The 23,826-nt window shown below is 40.0% G+C and overlaps 1 protein-coding gene across 4 annotated transcripts in view; it reads left to right on the top strand.

Moving 5' to 3' along the window:
- Nucleotides 1-23,826, top strand: part of LOC126281181 (cytoplasmic FMR1-interacting protein) — a 140,480-nt gene that overhangs the window by 58,288 nt on the left and 58,366 nt on the right. For 2 of the 4 annotated variants that reach the window (XM_049979874.1, XM_049979875.1), the window contains exons 11-12: nucleotides 1,403-1,485; nucleotides 4,289-4,357. In XM_049979874.1, the coding sequence (XP_049835831.1) occupies nucleotides 1,403-1,485; nucleotides 4,289-4,357 (152 nt within the window). The remainder of the gene's footprint in view (nucleotides 1-1,402; nucleotides 1,486-4,288; nucleotides 4,358-23,826) is intronic. The other 2 variants (XM_049979876.1, XM_049979878.1) reach the window with 1 other exon arrangement.

Raw genomic sequence — 23,826 nt, 5'->3', positions numbered from 1 at the left:
ACAACCAGTAGTGCAATCACTAAGAACAAGGGTTTATTGTTCCACATTCAAGTAAACTACAAACATAAAACAGTACAATAAGCAGTAGAACACAAACTCAGAAGGAGCAAAGGCTTCACTTTCTTTACATAGAGGAGGGCTCCAGTCGGTGGTGTGGCAGATGTCATGCTGTACACACTAATCTTGTGACCCAGCGCGGATGTCCTCTGGTGGCCGGCGTAGGCAGCTTAGCTGGTTGGCGGCGTGGTGTCGCAGCACGAATCCAGGTGTTGGGTACAGAGTTATAGCAATATTCTTGAAGCTATTTAACAAGTCTCTCATGTTAGTACAAGCCTCAAATGCTATAAATATAAACTATGTTACAGTGATATATTGGAGTTTCGGATTTACTATTATATAAACATGATATTTTATCAGTAGTCCCAATTGAGGTATGGTTTGTCTCGTTAAATCCAACAAGTGTTTCATTGTGTAACTGTTAGGTGAAAAATTGAACTGTATTTAAAGCCCATTATAGATATCCAGTCCTTGAAAATGGAGCCGTAGCTTCGAAACATGTTGGGCAGCAGTTAAAAAGTAAAAATTTGTAACTGATGGTGAAATATTACTAATTAGTAATCCCTAACCTGCTAGTTGTTGGTTCTTGGTATCATGGGCTTTGTTTGGCCCATATAGGTCAAGTGCAATTTGCGGTACTGGTTTTTATGGTTGTGTTAGGCATTTTTCGGTATAAACTGTCTTCTTATTAGCTATATAGTTCAAGTGAAATTTGGGTATCACTGTTTTAATTTCAGCTGTTTAGATTAACTTAAACATTTGAGTCCAGTTGTTGTTTTTTTATTGTTTATTCAGTTTATTCTCAGTAATGTGTTATTTTTTGCTTGGTGTATGGCGGTCATTTCGTTGTGTCTGTCTGCGACCTAACATCTACTCTACACAGCGAATAGCAATCTTTCCTTTTCATAATATTGTCGTTATTCCATCCTGAACTTTCCATTGTTTGGTTTTTCAGTCTTGTATGTTTTGGAATGATGCCATTATTCTCATTGTTGCTGCATATTTAGCTTGTTCTAGTCCTAAAACTCCTACTTTTTTGCAGTGTCCTCTTTCATTTTATTGCTGAAGTGAAATATTTCACATTGGTTATACTTTGTTTGTGGGTATATTTAGTGATGTTATGGTCACTATATTGTATGAGCTGGAAATGGGGGTATCCGCCATCTCGATGATGTCACAGGTCGAAGCAGAAATACATACTTCCATATTGCCTTTCTTCTTTTTTGTTCCATTCGTGTTTCACACTGGTCAGTCTGGAGAACATTCTGTTTGTGTGATTGTAATATGATTTTGTGCGATGCTGTTTTGGCTCAATCTTTTAACTGATAACTCTCAATATTTTCAGCTTCTCTTCAAGAGTGCTGTGATTTGTCCCAGCTGTGGTATAGAGAATTCTATTTAGAAATGACAATGGGAAGAAGAATTCAGGTGAGAATAGTATACAGTAATATTTAATATCCAGTATGATTTCTAAGTTGTGTTGGGTAAAAATATTGCACTGCCTTTGAATTACTGAAAATTGGACTTTGTACATGCTAAAGTTTCCAGTGATGATATTCAAATAAAGTCTAGAACATTTTTGCTTATACTGAGATATTTGCAAATATGCATTTTCTTTTCACAATCTATTCTGTATAGTTGTAAATTTTGCCCTTTAGGACAGTGCATATATTTTGTACTAACATTGACTTAATGAACCTCAAGCAACTGTATTTTTTATTTGTTTTGGACCATGTCTAGGTAGACTGCCAATGTGAGGCTGGGAGACTCTTTCCAGCTCATATTTGCATTCCAGTTATCTACATTGCATTGAGAAGTGTATTACATTGTTGCCCTTTTCAAGTATCAACCAACATTAGGTGATGTTGATGGTCAGGTTATGTCTATGACAATTGGTACTTGGAACTTTCCCTCCTGTCTGTGCTAGTATTTGCAAGTCTTCAATTACTTAATCTCATGAATTTGTTGCACATTGTATATTCCATTGATCTTTAAGTTGGCTTAACTTTTATATAAAATAGCTGTCACGTAGCTGTCATCTACCTGTCACTTTCCTCTCCAGGGAAACCCTGCTCAAACACTTTCTGTATGTTTCCAGTCGTAAGAAAACTGGGAAGGAGCTTCATCAGTTTACCTTGTAATTAAACAAATACCTTTGTGTGGTGAAAATCTTTCTTCATTTTAGAAAAGTTAATCATTTGTCTTTTTTTTTTAATTTGACAGCTGTTTCTTGAGATTTTTTGAGCATTGTTATAAAACATATACATTTTCCTCTCCAGCTAAAATAATGCTTCCATTTAGGTGTACAGTATTTAAATGAAGCCAGGTATTGAAGTACATTGTGTGTCCTAGCTCTGCTGTGGTTGCTTGTGTGAAATTCCAAACTGCAATATTACCTTGTAGCAAGCTACGGCAATGAGATCCGTAGAAGCTTCAGCAACAACCGTGTAAAAGGTCAACACAGTAGTCTAAATGCAAGAAGCATTCTGGCCAGGAATGTAAGATTATATGTCTCATGCTCAATGGAAATTGGTGGTGGAGCAGTGTCACAGCATCAGATTTTGTTTGAATTAGGCGTATCAGCCAGTGAATTTATCTCATTTGGTTTGTGTCATTTGACCTGAACACTTGAGAGGCAAATTCCTAGTTGTTCCTTCACGGCGATGCTCCAATCCGCAAAGTGAAGATCATGCACGATTTTTTCACCAGTAAATGTATTAACAGTCCTTGACCACCTGCCATATTCACCGAATTTGTCACCAGCCAACTTCCAATTGTTCCCCAAATTGAAAGGATACCATTAAGATGGAATTAAGGACATGCAAGACAATTGTACTGCTGTACCTCCTGCAGTTCCAAAAAAAGGACTGCAGTGATTGTTTCAAAACATTTTTAAAATGATTTCATCTTTGTATTGGTTCAGGGGGAGACTATTTAGTATGAATACAGTGGTTTTGTGAACAAAATCCATGACTTTTATATTTCATAGTTACAGTTCTAATGGAACTGGGGCACACTGTGTATTATATATAAAAATGCAGTCATCCTCCAAACTAGACACCGGTAAATATATGTCATATCAATTTCTTAATTGGTGGTCTGTAATGGTATCCTTCCTTGTTATACTGTCTGTGTTGCAAATGTGAATTGATCTTGTGAACATTTTCTAATTCATGGTTCATGAGAATTGTAGTGTTTCCAAAAAAATATTTTGTTTCAGACAGTGGTCTATTTAATAATTTTGCATAAAAAAGTAGTGATATTGTACTGCAGTTTATATTAAGAATTTGTTTGTCAGTAATTGTTTGCACATACTTATTACACTTTGAAATACAATCTTTATAATTTCTTCATATACTTTAATTTATTTTTAATGTATCCATTGTATTTGAAATTGGAGTAGATCTTCTCCTTGAAACCACTGTATTAAAATGCGGTTGTAGATTCACCTTAGATGGATAGCAGTGGCACAGAAATGTATCAGGATTGAGGCCAGCTATTTAACCCACTTGAATGACATGGGCACTTAGATGTTCATATAATCATTATTGATACCATAAGATTACTGATATTGGTCTCTTTTAGTAGAATCCTTCTTTTTTAACTGCAGTAGCCTATACACCATATTTGCACTAGTGGCAACTTGTATTAAGTCCTTTGGGCATAATACAGTCTCAGATTCTGAGAGCTGTAGGTCTTACTCGGGCGAAAGATTAATAAATTGTAAATTTCCCAAGCGCTTATTGTCACTCTTTACCCCACTACTAATTGTAGTTTGAATGACCATCTAATGTATCCAGAACTTATTTCTGGTTATTGTGTATCTTCTGTTACATACTGATAGCAAATCAAGGAAATACTTAGTCAGTACTTGTGTGAATTCTTTGTGGAGATATACATTGTCGGAAATTCTTATATACTGTGTGATAGTGGATTTTGATGTAGATAGCATGAAATCTCAAGCCAATATAAGAAAGAAAACATGAAAAGTACTTCATCTAGAAGCAACGTATGCATTGGTCTTTCCATGTGTTCTCTTTCCAATTGAAAAGTATTGAATTTTGTTTAAAAACCAATTTGCTGTACCTCATTAAATTTTGTATTCTTCTGTGAGACAAGTTTGCTGCTTTGCTACACATGTTAGAATTGCATATGTGCAGGCACATTGAAACTACTTTAGACTTAATTGTATTGTGTAATGGTGTTGGTGTCCTATTCCATTCTTGTTTAGAAATGTACCGTGAGACACCAACACAATGAAGAATGCAGTGACCTCATCACCATGGAGAAGCGCATACAGGTAGAAAAACCCTACCAAACTTGCTGAGACTAGAACATAGTCCTGTGTAAAATGTGACCTTCCTTTGCCAAACACAGTTTGAAGCAAGTTTTGATACACTACTACACTCCATGAACATAAATTGTTGCACTTTTATGAAGGCACTTAATGGCAAAACTTAATTGGATTTGGTTAAATGCACAATCTACTCACTCAAATGTGCATAACTTTTCTTTTAATTTTTTTTGTTTTGTCTGAACTAGTTATCAGACAGCTTTAAAAACTTTAAGTACTGCACAATCAGGACTGTGATCTGTCACCAGCTGTTTACTGTGTGGTTTGTGGTTTTTCTGGCATGTTGAGGAATTATTTGCTAGGTTCTTAGTTCTTTTACAGTTTGTTGTTACTGGAATGCTGATTTCCTTCTTCCTTTGAGATATGAAATATCAACTAAGTAATAAAACCAGAGTTTCCTGTAATGGCATAATTTAGAGCTCTCATAAGTTTGTAGCTATTTTTTCTAGAATGTAGAAAATTTACGAAGTTATCATGAATGATAGCAGAGATGCATGGTTGGTAGGGTATGAAATGCATGCTTGTACAGTAAGATCGTAACTAAATTAGTTTTGTTCTTTTTATTTCTAAATCAGTAAGTAAGTTTTAAAAAAAAAATCTTATGGTTAATAAGCATTGAATCCTAATGACTCACAAAAACTAGTTGCATACAGATTACAAAATTGTTGTGTTTGGTAAAAGATGGCCATTTTCCATGGTAGCCACCACTAGATGATACTAGATTCACAATATAACACTGTAAAAACATAGAGTTTTAGATGTTTGCTTACAAGTGTGAACTAAGATGCCCAATAAATTCAGCACAACTGAAATGTATGCATGTCATTAAGAAGAAAAAGGGTACAGATATTTTTGACGGTGAATTCAGCGTGTTGCGAACAATTTCCATTTCATACGCTCTTAGGTCAACAGCTGTTAAAGGAGTTTGATTGGTAATATATGTGGAGAACATTTTCAGGTAGCTAAGGACCAATATGGAAAAAGTGATTTGGAGGGAAAGGTAAGTAAAGTGAATATAACCAAAGAGCAAAATATGGTCTGCAGATGTGACTTTAGTTCTTTTGTGTTATGGTCAAAAGTATGAGCAGGCTAAAAACATGACTTCCTAGTAATTAAACAATGAATTTTTGTCCAAATGGCCTATCAAATTGCCCAGTGTGAAGTCTATAAACATGCAAAAAAGAAAAGAAATCACTGTAATACAGGAAAACTTAAATAGTGATTTGAGAGAAAACTGAAAATTTCTCAAATGGTTGCTGAAAGGTTAAAAAAAATATCAAATCATAGCATAAATGTAAAGTGCTTTGATTTATTGAGACCTATTTACTCTTAATAGTAACAAAATACTGATCAATAGTTAAATATTTTCATGCTTTCTGAACAAAACCTGAAAATAAAATAAAAAAATCTTGGAAAAAAATGGCCAGTTATTCTATGAAATTTTTGTTTAAAAGTAAGAAACAAAATAGAATAGAGAAACATATGACACACCTCTGAATCATGTTCGCCAACTGAAAATTTGAAGTTCAGTGTTTAATTTAGAATATTAGGATGGAATTTGTCTCATAGAATTTCATTCAGTGGTCTATTTACGTCAGTAATGTATGAGCATCTTAGCTTCTGTCTTGATTTGGAGCATCATTCAAAGGCGCATCAAATGTTTCTGTAATCTGTTTTATTTCTTACTTTTAGGCAAGTGATTCCACAAAACATTTAATTGATTTTTTTCCAGCTGTTCATGAGAAATGTATTGTAGAAAACAGCAAATTGATTTTATCTTGGAATATGCAATTATTCAGATTGTCTAATCCTTACTTCTACTATTCCATGTTGACAGTTTTAATACGCACTTTTTGCTTATTCAGTTGAATTCAGTTTATTATTAGCTGTTGACCTCTTACAGTGGAATAGGTTCAAACATTAAAATTAAAAACACTTGTTACACAAACCTTTTTACACTTTAATTCCACTTTTCATAATTTTTTAAAAACTAGTATTGACAATGTCTTATTTCAAATAGTTGTGTTACCTAATAGAATGAGTGTTTTGGTCATAAATCTTTACTCTGAAAATATTATAGGGCAAGAAGTGAACATATTTGGAAGTTTTTTATAGAATTTTAAGCATATTTCTATTAATGAGTCTGTGGTTTCTGTCTTGGTATATTAGAGTCCAGTTTACCTCTATTGTTGTGATGGGATATATTCTCCCTGGTGTCGAACTGCCGAACTACTTAAGTTGCTTTTGATGTACATCAATGCTGCAAAGAGATGTATATTGATGTGTAGGCTTACAATAGTCCATTTCTTGATAAAAGTATTGTTATTATTATTATTATTATTATTATTATTGTTATTGTTATTGGAAGCAAATAAAGCTGTGGTAATACAGGATTCCACACAACTTTATTTCAGTTGGTGTGTGTGTGTGTGTGTGTGTGTGTGTGTGTGTGTGTGTGTGAACACACTCGTGCTCAAGCTCATGCTTACATCCTTAAAGTCACTTCCTTGGCTGTAGGATGTTACTTGTTGACTGGTGCAAGTAGCTAATTAGCTGCTGATTATGGCCACATCCATTTTTACATAGATTGTTCATTATTTGTGGAAAACTGTATGGAAGTAATTCTTCGGCTAGAGTGAAAAGATTTTCTGAATATTATTTGCATATACATATCATCTAGAAAGAATTAATGGATCAGGACTAATGAAAATTTCTGCTATATTCATTATGGGGGGGATTTAATATTTCTGTTTGGTTTTAGTGTAGTATAATAACCTACTCATATGAGGATCTTTTATGATTATATAACATAAATCAGGATTGCCAGACAGAGCATAATCATCCATCCTCCAAGACCTGAGCTCAGTGACTTAACAAACACACTGCCTCACTCATTTTGTACTCAGTGTACAGTACTTTTATATTTGTATATGCTTGGAATAATTTAGTTTTGTAAGATGGCATACGCCTAAACAGTGTATCAAAGTCAAATCGCTACATTTATTGCATACACTTCCAGATTAATTCGGAAACACGGCCAGGCTGCTGTGGTGCTTACTGGGCTTTTTTCTTGATATAGTGGATTTACTGTAGCAAAAAATGTGCAACTAAAGTTTGACCAGTTTATTTTTAGCATTAAAATTTAATTTAAAAACACACTTAGTTGCAACGAATTTTGTGTAACCTTTAAAGTTCTGTCCTGAATGGACAATTTTCTTTTAGTTTTATGAAATTTCACAACTGATTTGTTAACTAATGCTTTCCCCTTGCTGACTACAGAAAACAGCTAATCATAAAAGCTATTTTACAGTTACAACAGTCCCTTGCTAATTAAAACACAGCCACACACAGTTAGCCAAAATTTACATTTTACTGAATTCTTAAATGGAAATTTTCTAGTAACTATTACTTTGTTAACTAACGTCAGCCACTAGCTGGCTCAGCAAAACTAACAGCCTAACATCTTCCTTTAACGTAAATAATAGCAACACTCAAGACAACAGATAATTTACCCAGTTGTGTTTCTGTCATTTAACAGGTAACACTTCCTGGCTCAGGTATGGTAATATAAATACAATGCCTATGTCAGACTGAGCAATTCATTAACCCATTACAAATAACATTTGCCTCGAGCCATTATTAAAAAACTAGACAACATACTCAGTCCAGTGCAACATTACCTTTTCTGTTACCCAGCTTGATAGCCAAGCAGCCATCCCCAACTGCTGCTATATCTCAGTTTGGCAGTCCACTTTTCTTACACATGCATTCATCAGGACTATGGATTGTTCTGAGGATTATTGGAAGGTACCTTTGGTAATAACTGCCCTGGATTTCACACAGAGCAGTGCAAGCTTTGATGCTGCTTATAGCAACCTTCACAAACTGTAAACAAACACTGCACAAGGTGAGTGTTCAAATCTTCACGTCACTGGCCATTTTACTGGTGCACAGTCCCAGTCCACAACATTGCCACCTGGCACCTACTCCAGCTGACCATCCAGATGTTACTGCCATTCCTATTGACCCTACATACATTGGCTGGAAGAAATAACAATTTCTGCCAACACTTCGGTGAAGCAAAAACCTTCTACCTATATCGTAGTGCCAACATTCAATCAGAGTGCCACAACTGGCACACTGCCACATATCTGTTACAGCTATCTTCCATTCTTCCTGTCTGAAAAACTAAGTCAGCATTCCCTCTCTATGAGCCAATTGTTGTCAGACGATAGACAATTCTGTTCTGCACAGCAGATATTGGTTGAAGCACTACAGACATTGGTTGAATCATTTTACTATAAAACATTACATCGTGATTGTATATTATATTGTGACACAGGTGTTTTACAGAGTGTTTCGAAAATGACCGGTATATTTGAAACGGCAATAAAAACTAAACGAGCAGCGATAGAAATACACCGTTTGTTGCAATATGCTTGGGACAACAGTACATTTTCAGGCAGACAAACTTTCGAAATTACAGTAGTTACAATTTTCAACAACAGATGGTGCTGCAAGTGATGTGAAAGATATAGAGGACAACACAGTCTGTGGGTGCGCCATTCTGTACGTCATCTTTCTGCTGTAAGCGTGTGCTGTTCACAACGTGCAAGTGTGCTGTGGACAACATGGTTTATTCCTTAGAACAGAGGATTTTTCTGGTGTTGGAATTCCACCGCCTAGAACACAGTGTTGTTGCAACAAGACGAAGTTTTCAACGGAGGTTTAATGTAAACAAAGGACCGTAAAGCGATACAATAAAGGATCTGTTTGAAAAATTTCAACAGACTGGGAACGTGACGGATGAACGTGCTGGAAAGGTAGGGCGACCGCGTACGGCAACCACAGAGGGCAACGCGCAGCTAGTGCAGCAAGTGATCCAACAGCGGCCTCGGGTTTCCGTTCGCCGTGTTGCAGCTGCGGTCCAAATGACGCCAATGTCCACGTATCGTCTCATGCGCCAGAGTTTACACCTCTATCCATACAAAATTCAAACGTGGCAACCCTCAGCACCGCTACCATTGCTGCACGAGAGACATTCGCTAACGATATAGTACACAGGATTGATGATGGCGATACGCATGTGGGCAGCATTTGGTTTACTGACGAAGCTTATTTTCACCTGGACGGCTTTGTCAATAAACAGAACTGGCGCTTATGGGGAACCTAAAAGCCCCATGTTGCAGTCCCATCGTCCCTGCATCCTCAAAAAGTACTGGTCTGGGCCGCCATTTCTTCCAAAGGAATCATTGGCCCATTTTTCAGATCCGAAACGATTACTGCATCATGCTATCTGGACATTCTTCGTGAATTTGTGGCGGTACTAACTGCCTTAGACGACACTGCGAACACCTCGTGGTTTATGCAAGATGGTGCCCGGCCACATCGCACGGCCGACGTCTTTAATTTCCTGAATGAATATTTTGATGATCGTGTGATTGCTTTGGGCTCTCCGAAACATACAGGAGGCGGCGTGGATTGGCCTCCCTATTCACCAGACATGAACCCCTGTGACTTCTTTCTGTGGGGACACTTGAAAGACCAGGTGTACTGCCAGAATCCAGAAACAATTGAACAGCTGAAGCAGTACATCTCATCTGCATGTGAAGCCAGACACGTTGTCAAAGGTTTCGGGTAATTTCATTCAGAGACTACACCATATTATTGCTATGCATGGTGGATATGTGGAAAATATCGTACTATAGAGTTTCCCAGACCGCAGCGCCATCTGTTGTTGACAATTGTAACTACTGTAATTTCGAAAGTTTGTCTGACTGAAAATGTACTGTTGTCCCAAGCATATTGCAACAAACGGTGTATTTCTCTCGCTGCTTGTTTAGTTTGTATTGCCGTTTCAAATATACCGGTCATTTTTGAAACATCCTGTAGATATCATCTTTTTTATCAAGCTCTAGTCTTAACTCTTTGCTTAACCCTTAATTGCATAGTAAATATTATTTAAGAGGTATATTTTGACTACTGTTTGAAATAAATGTATTTTAATTGTCTCCCAAATAGTAGTAGTGTTGAATTGTTGACAGGAACACAGAAAGAATGAAAGCTTCACTAGCTTTCAGACAAATCCTTTAATGAGAGATTGTGTAGTGTGTGGTGGGTAGAGGGAGAAAAAAGGCAGGAAGTGGGATGGAAGGTTGGAAAAGTGGGGAGGGAGGCAGCAGGCGCACAGGTTAGAAGTGAAGGGGAGAGAGAGGCAGCAAGTGTTTGAGATAGGAAGGGACATATGGACACAGGAGCTGATGATTAAGTGTAGCACATGGTGATGGTGATGGGTATGGTAGTGATGTGGTAGAGTGGCTTTGGGAGGGGATGAGAGGACAGAGGAAGAGGAGACTGATGGATAATGGTGTGGGGCAGTGGTTTCACAGAGATTGAGGCCAGGAGGATCACAAGAATGGACAAGTTGCAAGAATAATTCCCATCTACTTAGAAACTCCAGTTGGCATATCAATAATATTAGGAAAACAACAGACTGCTACTCATCACAAAGACGACCCATTGTGTTGCAAATAGACACAATAAAAAGACTGTTATACATTAATAAACCTTACTCAACAAAGGAAAACACACACACACACACACACACACGCACGACTGCTCCCACCGGCAGCTCTGAACAGAATGTGACTGTCACGTCAAGAGCAATTTGGAATCTGGAGTAGGGAATACAGTAGTGTATGGGCTGGAGCGGGGGAGAGAAGAGCGCTGTCTGGCGGGGCAAACAGGGATTAGAGACTGCCAGCAATAGTGCCAGGAGGTAGTGTGTGTATGTGTGGAAGGGGGAGCAGGGAAGGGGAAAGGACGGTTGGATGCATTGGCAGAGGACAACACACAAAGAGGATGAGGGAATATTAAAAGATAGGAGATGATAGATTAGGGGGCAGAAACTTGAGTGGAAGGTGTAGGGGACATTAGGTTACTGTAGGTTGAGATAGAGATAATTTCGGGAGCGGAGTAAGAATAACTTCCATCTGTACAGCTCAGGAAGACTGGTGGTGGAGGGAAGAATCCAGATGGCCCAGGTTATGAAGCAGCCATTGAAATTTAGCATGTTATGATCAGCTGCATGTTGTGCTTTTGTGCTTCAAGTGGTCTGCTCTGCTCTCGGCCAGTTTGGCAGTGGCCATTATTCCTGATGGACAGCTCCTTGGTAATCGTATCAATATAAAAGGCTGTGCAGTGGCTGTAGCATAGTTTGTATACAACATGACTGCTTTCAGAGGTGGGCTACCCTTTGGTGGGGTAAGATAAGCCCATGACAGGATTGAAATAGGAAGTGCTAGGTGGGTGGATTGGACAGGTCTTGCAGCTGGGTCTTCCACAGGGACACCACATTAGGAGGGGCAGAAGGGATTTCGGGTAAGGTGGCCCTCATTTCAGGGTGTGATGATTGATGGTCAAAGCCCCGATGAAAGATGTGATTCTTTTGTTCCAGTCCATTGTGGTATTGGATGATGAAGAGGGTTACATTTTTGTAGCTGGCTCATGGGAGTGGAGGGAGGATTGGGAGTGTGTGGGGGAAATGGCAAGAGAAATATGTTTGTGGACCAGGTGCAGGGGTAGTGCCTGTCTTTGAAGGCCTGGGTGAGATTTTCAGCATATTGGGAAAGGGAGATCTTGTCACTACAGATTTGCCATCCACATGTGGCAAGGCTGTATGGGAGGGATTTTTTTTTTATGTGGAAGGGATGGCAGCTGTCAAAATGCAGGTACTGTTGATGGCTGTAATACAGACAGAGGTATAGATGGAGCCATCAGAGCATCTAAGAATATGTCACACTGGATTGGAGTGGATCAGGTGAAGCAGATAGAGTGAAGGTGTTGAGCTGAGCTTGTGAAGGAATCAGTATAGGATGTCTTTGTCCTGAGCCCAGATCATAAACATATCATCAATGAACATGTACTGGATCAGAGGTCTGGGGTTTTGGGAGGCTAGGAAGGTCCTGAGCTAATCATCCTTCCAGCAAACACGTGATCCACCACTCTATTGATGAGTCGCAATGAGTATCTAGTGGAAGGCCTATTCCAATCATCTGACCTCTCCACCTATAAACTCTGCCCAAGCAATACCTTTCCAGAAGTCCACCATAACCTCCAGTCCCTGCTTAAAGTCTAAGGCCCTTCCCAAAACCACTTCCCTGACTCCATTTCCCTCCTCAGCCCTACGGCATGCCGCACTCCCATCTTCTAAATGCTCCCCAAAATTCACAAACCCAACAATCCTGGACATCTCATTGTAGCTTTTTATTGTGTCCCTACTGAAAGGATTTTGGCCATCATTGATCAACGCCGCCAACCAGTTGCCCGTAATGTAGCCACCCATGTCAAAGATACCAACTGCTTCCTTCAGTGACTCTGCACCATCCCCACCGCTTTACCTCCTGGTTCCCTGCTGGTCACTGATGATGCTGCTTTCCTAAACACCAATATTATTCATGCCTATCGTCTTGCTGTAGTTGAACACTACCTTTCCCAATGTCCTTCTGACACCTAACCTGCTACCTCATTTGCCAAACTAACTTTACCCTAACACATAACTACTTCCCCTTTGTTGGGAAGGTATACAAACAGATTTGTGGCACAATCCTGGGCACCTGCATGACACCCTCCTGTGCCAACCTGTTTATGGGCCATCTAGAGGAAACCTTCCTAGACTCCCAAAACCAGACCTCTGGTCCCAAAACCAAACCCCTGGCCTGGTTCAGGCTCATTTATGATATCTTCATGATCTGAACTTGGGACCAAGACACTTTATCCCCATTTCTTCACAATCTGAACACCTTCTCTCCCAGCCACTTCACCTGCTCCTCTTCAACCCAGTATGACATCTTCCTAGATACTGACTTCCTACCCTTGATAGCTCCATCCACACCTCTGTCCACATTAAAGCCACCAACCATCAACAGCATCTCAACACCTGCGTTTTGACAGCTACCACCCTTCCACATCAGCTTGCATACAGCCTTGCCACTGGAGGACAGTGTATCTGCAGTGACGAGAACTCACTTTCACAGTATGTTGAAGGTCTCGCCAAAGCCTGCAGTGACAGACACTATCCCCTGTCCTAGTCTGCAAACAGATTTCCTTTGCCATTTCCCCACAATCCCCAGTCCTCCCACCGCCCCCAAGAGCCAGTGACAAAAGAGTGCAACCTTCGCCACCCAGTGCTACCTTAGACTGGAACTACATCCTTGATTATGGCTTTCATTGTGAATCATCATGCCTTAAAAAAGGGACATCTATAGGTCCTTCCCAAACTTCCTAAAGTGGTTTTCTGTCTCCCACACAATTTTCACAATGTCCTATTCCATCCATATGGCACTCCTAATCACAGTCCCTTGCCACAGTGATCATATCCCCGTGGAAGACCTATGTGCAAGACCTGCCCAATCCATCCACCCAGCACTTCCTATTCTAGTCCTGTGACAGGCTTATCCTACACCCATCAGAGTCTGAGCCACCTGTGGAAGCAGCCATGTCGTATACCAACTCTGCTGCAACCATTGCACAGCACTTTAATTGGTATGACTACCAACCAGCTGTCCACAAGGATGAGCGGCCACTGTCCAACTGTGGCCAAATGCAAAGTAAACCACCCTGGGCCACAATATACAGCTGAAGATAACATGCTAGATTTCAATGGCTGCTTCACGACCTGGGCGATACGGATCCTTCCCTCCACCAACAGTTTTTCCAAACTGTGCAGATAGGTGTTATCATTACAACACATTCTCCACTTCCAAAATTATACTGCACTCAATCTATGGTAACCTACTGTCCCCTCCACCCAACTGTTTCTGCCTCTCATCCTATCACCCCTCCATTTTTAGATTCCCTCACCCTATTAGAGTGCTGCCCTCTGCCAATGTAGTCACCTGTCCTTTCCCCTTCCCTGCTCCTCTCCTTTTCCATTCCCCATTTTTCCTTCCCACACTGCACTTCCTGATGCTGCACCTGGAAGTTGCTAGTGCTTGCCAGACAACACCCTTCCCGCACCCCCCCCCCCCCCCCTTCCCTCCCTTCTTCCCAATGATACCCTTCTACCCCACCTCACTCCAGATTCCTAATCAGTGACAGTAGCATTCCATAAGGAGCTGCCGGTGGAAGTGGTCATGTGTGTTTCAGGTGTCCTTCCTTGTGTGAATGAGTGTGTGCATGTTTTCTTTGCTAAAGGAGGGTTGGGTTGGGTTGTTTTGGGGAAGGAGACCAGACAGCTAGGTCATCGGTCTCATCGGATTAGGAAAGGACGGGGAAGGAAGTCGGCCGTGCCCTTTGAAAGGAACCATCCCGGCATTTGCCTGGAGCGATTTAGGGAAATCACGGAAAACCTAAATCAGGATGGCCGGACGCGGGATTGAACCGTCGTCCTCCCGAATGCGAGTCCAGTGTTTAACCACTGCGCCACCTCGCTTGGTGCTAAAGGAGGCCATGTAACAGTCTTTTCGTGTCTTTCTATAACTCAAGGGGCCATCTTTATGGTGAGTAGCAATCTGTCCTTTTTGTTGATATTCCCATCTACTTTGTTTAGAAAAGCTGGTGAAGGATCCAGATGGCACAATTGTGAAGCAGCCTTTGATATTGAGCTGCTTGTACTCAACAGTGTGGTCTACCACTGGGTGGTCAACTCTGTGCTCTTGGCCACAGTTTAGCAGGGCCCTTCATTTTGGTGGTCAGTTGTTTAGTGGTGATGCTCGCATAAAATCCTGTGCAGAACTTGTAGCAACACTGGTACATGGCATGGTTATTTTCACAGGTGGCCCTGCCTTTGATGGGATAGGATAAGCCTGTCACAGGACTAGAGTGGGCTTTGCTGTGTGGCTGAATCTGGAACCTGTCCGCAGAATGGGTTTGGGGGTTAGTGCCTGTCTGTAAAGGCTTTTATGAGACCTTTAGGTACTGGATAAAGGAATTTTTGTCACCTTAATACTGTTCACAGGTGGCCAGATTATGTGGGAGTCATTTTTCGGTTTAGACGGGATGACAACTGTCAAAATGCAGGTACTGTTAATGTTCAGTGGGTTTGGTATGGACAGAAGTAAGGATGGGGCCATCAAAGGTGAAGGTCAACATTCAGGATGGTGACATATTGGGCCAATGAGAACCAGGCAGAGTGAACGGGAGGGAAGGTGCTGTGGAGAAATGAGGATAGGGTGTGTTGGCCCTGGCTCTAGATAATGCAGGTATCATCTGTGTATCTGAACAAGACAAGGAAGTTGGTATTTTGAGAGGTTTGGAAGGTTTCCTTTGTAGTGTCTAGAAAGCCTGTTCACTCGATTTGCTAGACAAATATTCAAATAAGTCGCATTAATGAGTTTTATTTAAAAAGGAAAATCACAATACTTAGCTTTGGCAATTACACAGATGTGTCGCAAGCAAATGGCAACACACAAAATAACCAGCCTGCATTAGTACAAACAATCCCAAGTCTGTGCTACATAGAGAATACAAGTGAAGTGACTAGAGTTAACACTGCTATTGAACTGGGCCATCACCAGTTGGTCGTGGTGCTTATGTCCTCTTCACAAAGGGGCTGCTGCTGTCCCGTTGTTGTTCTGGAGAGAGGTCCAGTCAGCATGCGATTAGCTGACTACTTCTCACAGCCTTCTCTTCTTTGTCACTCCTGGCTGGCATGCCAGTGCTTGACTTTATGTTGTAACATCATCTAGATAGCTCATAAATAGATTGACATAGGACTGTGCCATGCAGGGGCATGTGGTCAGGCCAAAGATTTGTTTATATATCTTTTCCTCAAAGGAGAGGTAGTTAAGTGTGAAGATATAATTGGTTACGTTTGTAAGTATTGTGGTAGCCAGTTTGGAGTGGAAAGGGCATTGGTAAGTTGTTGGTCCATAGCAGTAAGGCCATGGGCATGGTGAATGTTGGTGTTGAGGAAATGGCATCAACAGTGACAAATAGGGATTGAGGCATTAATGGGATGTTGGTAGCAGAGAGCTGGAGAAGAAAGTGGTTTGTATCTTTAGTATGAGTAGGTGGGCTAAAGAGCAGAGACTCTTTTTGTGGGAGAACAGTAACTAGTTATAATTGGGCATCTATGAGTGTTTGGCTTATGGATTTTGTGCTATTTTTGTGAACATATAAAGATGATGTGTACCATGCTGATAAGTGTGGAAAATTGGAGCAGCAACAAGCAGAATAGAAAGTACTTGCATTTAATTAGTAGTATATTGTAAACATACACTATGTGATCAAAAGTACCCGGACATCTCGCTGAAAATGACTTACAAGTTCGTGACGCCCTCCATCGGTAATGCTGGAATTCAATTTATTGTTGGCCCACCCTTAGCCTTGATGACAGCTTCCACTCTCGCAGGCGTACGTTCAGTCAGGTGCTGGAAGGTTTCTTGGGGACTGGCAGCCCATTCTTCACAGAGTGCCGCACTGAGGAGAGGTATCGATGTCGGTCAGCTAGGCCTGGCACGAAGTCTGTATTCCAAAAGATCCCAAAGGTGTCTGTAGGATTCAGTTCAGGACTCCGTGGAGGCCAGTCCATTACAGGGATGTTATTGTTGTACAACCACTTCGACACAGGCCGTGCATTATGAACAGGTGCTTGATAGTGTTGAAAGATGCAATTGCCATCCCCAAATTTGTCTTCAGCAGTGGGAAGCAAGAAGGTGCTTAAAACACCAATGTAGGCCTGTGCTGTGATAGTGCCACGCAAAACAACAAGGGGTACAAGCCCCTTCCATGAAAACCATAGCCACACCGTAACACCACCGCCTCCGAATTTTACTGTTGGCACTACACAAGCTGGCAAATGACGTTCACCGGGCTTTTGCTATACCCGCACCCTGCCATCAGATTGCCACATTGTGTACCGTGATTCGTCACTTCACCCAATGTTCTTTCACTGTTCAGTCGTCCAATGTTTACGCTCCTTACACCAAGTGAGGCGTCATTTGGCATTTATCAGTGTGATGTGTGGTGTATGAGCAGCTTGACAATGAAATCTAAGTTTCCTCACCTCCCACGTAACTGTCATAGTACTTGCAGTGGATCCTGATGCAGTTTGGAATTCCTATATGATGGTCTGGATAGATGATGGCCTATTACGACCCTCTTCTACTGTCAGAGGTCTCTCTCGGTTGGCCTGTACGCTTTTGTGCTGTATGTGCCCCTTCACATTTCCACTTCACTATCACACTGGAAACAGTGGACCGAGGGATATGTAGGAGTGTGGAAATCTCATGTATCAGACATATGACACAAGTGACACCCAATCAGCTGACCATGTTCAAAGTCAGTGAGTTCCGTGGAGTACCCATTCTGCTCTCTCATGATGTTTAATTACTACTGAGGTCGCTGATGTGAAGTACCTGGCAGCAGGTGGCAGCACAATGCACCTAATATGAAAAACTTATGTTTTTTTTAGGGGGGGGGGGGGGGGTGGATACTTTTGATCATAGTGTACAACTCATGAAGTGTAATAGTTAAACAGGATCATTATTTTGCACAGGGCAGCTGCAGCATAGAAACTGCTTTTGGTTTTTTTAACAATGTGCTAGTGGAAGATTTAAGATGGGGAAAAAGGCTTAAAGCTTGTGTTGGTATAAATAAAAAAGTGACTGTCTTTCTAGTCCACAGCCAAAGAGTTCAGTAACTAGTAAAATTGATAAATTAATGTAGGGTGCATTATCATTATAATACAAACACTTGTCATCTCTGAATTGTTCCTGTGCAGTATGCAGTACACAGTGTTGTAAAATGTGTTCATATACTTCTGCATTTATCGTTTTCTTAAGTGCAATAAAGGGACCACACCCTAACCATGAAGAACACCCATGTACCTAACAACACCTCGTCCATTGTTCACTGTTGGAACAACACATGATGGCATGTAACATTGTCTAGGCATTTGCCGCCCTCGAAACGTTCCATTGGATTGCCACAGGCTATAATGTGATTCGTCACTCATTTCAAATGTTACTCTTTACACCACGTAAACTGTTGCTTAGCAGTGACTACGGAAATGTGAAGCTTATAAGGAGCCGTGGTTGTCCCCCATGCTTTGTAACTTACTATGCACAATAATTGTGCTAACTGGATGGTTGGTAGCACTTAGGAACTCAAGAGTGATTCCTTCCACTGATTCGTGCAATTTTTTGCAACCACCCTCTGCAATGCTCAGTGGTTCTTGTCCATTCTGTGAACACAATCTCGTTTTGGCTTAGCTGTCCTTCATTCTTCAAATTTCCACTACACAGTCACATCACCAGAAGTTGAGTTGGGCAGCTTGAGAATTGTTGAAATGCCTCTTGTGGATTTGTTAGTCCGATGACATCTAGTGAGTAGTCCATGTTCGAAGTCACTGAGCTCTGCTGACTGACCCAGTATGCTGTTACTGCTCCTCTGCTACTAATACACTACTCTCCGCCTCTTCATGATATATAGTGGTCAAGTCCACATTCTGTAGTGGTGTCCAGATATTTTATTTATCGGGTGTTATACATTAACAGTTTCTGAAACAGTTTCAGATGTAGCAGGATAGTGCATGGTTAAAAAAAAAAAAAAAAAAAAAAAAAGGTTGAATTTTCAGACCATGGAATTAAATATTTTAAACTAGAGCTGCTGTTGTATTATTTTTCTCTGCTTTTGTATATCTCATATGGTGTGTGAACTCTTAAGGTTGGGAGGTGGGTAGTTCAATATGTTAAGCAACGTATCATCAATTTTTTCTGTAGTTTTTAACTAGCCTCATGTATTGGTAGTTTCCATGTAGTTATTTTATTTTGGCCTTTGTTTCCTCTTTTATGATATGTGTTTTTATTTTATGGTTTATTGCCGTGTGTGTGTGTGTGTGTGTGTGTGTGTGTGTGTGTGTGTGTGCGTGTGTGTGTGTGAGTAGAAAAATATAAATTATTTATAATTTCCTAGATATGTTCTTTGTACAAATTATAAAACCATATTTCTACCCTGGCCTGACGTAATATTGTGTGTATATCAAATATCGGTCATTAAGGATCTAATGTATGCTGAGTAATAGACTGAGCCAAGGAATTAGTCATAAACATCTTTAGTAGGTGCTGAAAAACTCACAAATCTCAATGTTTAGTGTTCTAAATCCAGTCAACTAGAACTACAGAATTTCTGCTTCAGTGAGGTCAGTTATGTGGTGTGACAGACTTATCTGTCATCACAGTTTTCAGAATAAAGCTGAAACAGAAATGTTGTTTTCATATCACATCTGCACAAGAGGGACAGATTACTTATAATAATGAACATGCACCCCTTTAAATATCAAGATTGCTGAATATGGGCAAATTGCAGTATATCGCAGGCAAGATGAAAGTGTAGTTTTGTTAAATATTTGGCTAAAGCCTCTATTACACGATGTGCATAAACCGTACACCTATGCACCAGCACCCCAAGTGTGCATATCTGTGACTACGAGCTGGTTCACGTAGACCTATTATACCATCCACGCAGGATATACCTGACACACATGCGAAGTGGATGGTAATAACAAGTGAAACACAAATAGAACCGTCTGATCTCTAGTAAAGTCGTTTGTCCTACCATGCGAGGCACAAGTGCTCCGCATGACACATTGGAACATCATTCATTCAAATTATTTATGTGATATGAAAGTTCCTATTTAATAAGAAATTGTTTTTATCATTATTTGTTAAGTAATTGTTATTCTATTATGTAGGTTACTACTGAACTGAATTACAGACTCAACAGTTAGTTTTATATTACAACACTTGATTACACAGATACATCTATACCTAAATTTACATTTTGCGCGTGGAGGACCCACTTGTTTTTTAAGCTATTGCTCTGGCAGTGACAGTAAATTTTTGGATTAGAGTAGAACGACGACAAAAACGAAAAACCAGATGTTGTTGAGTTCGACATTGGCTGAAAAGAAGGAACGAAGGCAGGGGATTATATTGCTTATGAGAGAACTGAGGCTTCAAGATCTGCAAGAATTGCGGAACTTTGTGAGGATGGACATGGCCTGTTTTGAGAAGCTGCTCTCTATGATAGAAGATGGAATGAGCAAGTGTGACAGTCATGAAGGAGGCTATCTCACGTTCTCGAAAATAAGAATTAAGTCATATATTTAAATGTTTTGTGATCGTACCAACCTAGGTGCCCGATAAAATACCAGGACATGTCCATGTTGCAGGCTGGTTGTGACATTACATTTCCTGGTGATAGGGGAATCGAAAGAGTAGGTTTTTGGTCATAGAATAGCACAGCCTACCATTTCAAAAGTTGTTGTGGGTGTATGTACTGCAATTTGCACTTTAAAGGACCAATACTTGAAGGTGCACGTGTGCTATTTTTCCGAGTTTGGAAAATGGAATGAAATGTGCTACTAAGAGTTTTGGAGTCATTGTCTGTTGCACTGGGCGAAACTGCACGGACTTTCTCACCATCACTGCTAGTTTCTCTTTTCTGGCACGCTGAAATAAAGCAAGGGATGCAATTAAAGCAAACAAGAACTTTCGTAAGCTAAGGCATTACGATACAGATAAAAAAATCACCATGTAACGTTATACACATATTACTCAGAAATAAACGATTGCCAACATACTGTATTATGATACAGCAGGTCATATAGACACCTTCCAGCGCTGTATGCCTGAAGTAAGAAGCTTAATGCATCTTTGCTCCATTTCATTTCTATAATACGAAGTAATCAAAATAAAAAATGCTTGCACAAACAACTAGCATTAAAGAAAGTTTTTTTTTCACATTTATGAAAACCTGTTTACTGACAAAAATGCAGAAAATCCCCAACACAAAAATTGAAATTAGCTACTAACCACCGAACAATAAGCAAATAACAAATGGAAAACACTGAGGTACTCCCTTTGTGCATGTGTGAGTTATTGCTGCCTAGGGTGCATGCACCGATTGATGGCATTGTAGAACTGCTGTCTGTTCTGGCGCACAGATAATATGTCTGCTAATTTTTGTAGTTTCAACCGCTCTACCTCTAGATGGCTGTCGTGCTGGACCAGTACCATTCGCGGTGGATTGTTGTGTAATAACCACTTAACCTGTAGGGGGGAGAACTGATAACACTAACAGTAGATCTCAGTGGGATGTGTTCCTTGTGGATTTTGATTAAGCTATGCCGATAGACCAGAATTCTTCAGCAGTTCTGCTGTTTTTCTGCTGTATGACAGAGTAGGATCATATTTTAGGGATTTGCATGTATTATCCTCCAACAGTGATGATACTTTGCTACAATACTCTATAGCATTAAGGACCACTGTGATATTTCCCTCGTCAGCCAGAAGTACTACTAGATCTTCATCTCTCCGCAAAGCATAGAATCCCTCTCTGTATGCTCTGCTGCTGTTTGATTGAGGAAGCTTGGCTGCGATAAAATGTGACTTGTGGCAAGCCTCACATAATCAGTAATGTCCTGTGAGATCATTGAATACAAGGTTAAAACTTAATCCATCCAGAACTCTCCTTGTTTGAATCTTAGGTCCTCCATAAATTTTTGCCAGAGAGATATGTTGCTGTCTTCAGATGCCTGATGAATGCCGGGTTGGTTCAGTTACCCAACAATCATCTTGATTCTGGGTCAGTGTACATACAGAACCAGGGTGGTTTAATCTCAGATCATTCAGGACAACAGTAATGTGTCACATCACAATTTCAGATTTTGCTAAATAAAATATATGTTGAAGTTCCACATGATACGTCTCAAATACTACAATATTTTGATTTTATGATGATCCTTTAAGACACTACAGATCTCCCGAAACGAGAGTATTTGTGAAAATGTCATAACAAAAGGAAAGATGGTAATAAAGAAACCAAAGGTGATAGAGATCTGATTTCATTTTCAATAAATACCCTGTTCCCAGTACTATGACATGTGATTAGTACATACACACTCCTGAGTGTTTTTTTTTTTTTTTTTTTTTTTTTTTGGGTGGGGGAGGGGCATGTTAAATGTCTTGAAAAATGATGAAATGGAAAGAACTGTCAACCATGACATCAATGCATGAAATTCTTAAATTGTCAAAATATTTGCACATAAATATGAAATGATCTGTTTTTTGTTATTTAGAGATTATTTTTTCTAAAACCCCCAGCCTAAATGTTCTGAAATTTCATGCTACGTTGGTTGGTCATTGTACGTTGGGAATGTGCAATCAGTGTGGGCAATACTTGGCTGTATAAAATGTGAGAATTTTTTTTAAGTAGACCTAGTTCTACTCTCAAGATCAAAACATTATAGGCACTTAAATATTTAAATTGATCTGTTATTTTAAGTAAATGTCATGCAAAACTGATATTTATGAATCAAAATAATTACTTATATAATAGAGGGAAACATTCCACGTGGGAAAAATATATCTAAAAACAAAGATGATGTGACTTACCAAACGAAAGTGCTGACTGACAAGCCGATAGACACACAAACAAACACAAACATTACACACAAAATTCAAGCTTTCACAACCAACGGTTGCTTCATGAGGAAAGAGGGAGGGAGAGGGAAAGATGAAATCATGTGGGTTTTAAGGGAGAGGGTAAGGAGTCATTCCAATCCCGGGAGCAGAAAGACTTACCTTAGGGGGAAAAAAGGACAGGTATACAGTCACGCATGTGCGCCCCCCCCCCCCCTCTCCCCCACACACACACACATATCCATCCACACATACACAGACACTGGCTGCCTTTACAAATGTCTGCTTGTGTCTGTGTATGTGCGGATGGTTGTGTGTGTGTGTGTGTGTGTGTGTGTGTGTGTGTGTGTGTGTGTGTGTGTGTGTGTGTGCACGCGCACAAGTGTATACCTGTCCTTTTTCCCCCTAAGGTAAGTCTTTCTGCTCCCGGGATTGGAATGACTCCTTACCCTCTCCCTTAAAACCCACATCATTTCATCTTTCCCTCTCCTTCCCTCTTTCCTGATGAAGCAACTGTTGGTTGCGAAAGCTTGAATTTTGTGTGTGTGTGTGTGTGTGTGTGTGTGTGTGTGTTTGTTTGTGTGTCTATCGACCTGCCAGCATTTTCGTTTGGTAAGTCACGTCATCTTTGTTTTTATATATAAAATAATTACTTAACATTATAAGTGTGTGTGAAAACAATTAATAATTTTGTTAGAGAGCATTTTATAACAAATATGAGATACAGAATATACACACACCATTTTTCTTTTTATGATATTATTCACAAATTATTGTAGTCTTCTGTCATGATTTTACTTCTTTATGACTTTCTATGAATTATAATTGCCTACAATCAACACTGCACTGTTGAAAAGGGTTCATTTGTTTTTTTTCATCTGCTTCTCATTTAACTTGTATAGACGAGCTGAATTTGCACACAGAGAAGGATGGTCCAGCAAGAACAGTACTTGGGAAATGGAAACTGCATGGTGATCTTTTGATGGTGAC

Source organism: Schistocerca gregaria, chromosome 7 (assembly GCF_023897955.1).
Source record: "Schistocerca gregaria isolate iqSchGreg1 chromosome 7, iqSchGreg1.2, whole genome shotgun sequence".
NCBI lineage: Eukaryota > Metazoa > Arthropoda > Insecta > Orthoptera > Acrididae > Schistocerca > Schistocerca gregaria.
This window is presented reverse-complemented; position numbering and strand designations above follow the sequence as displayed.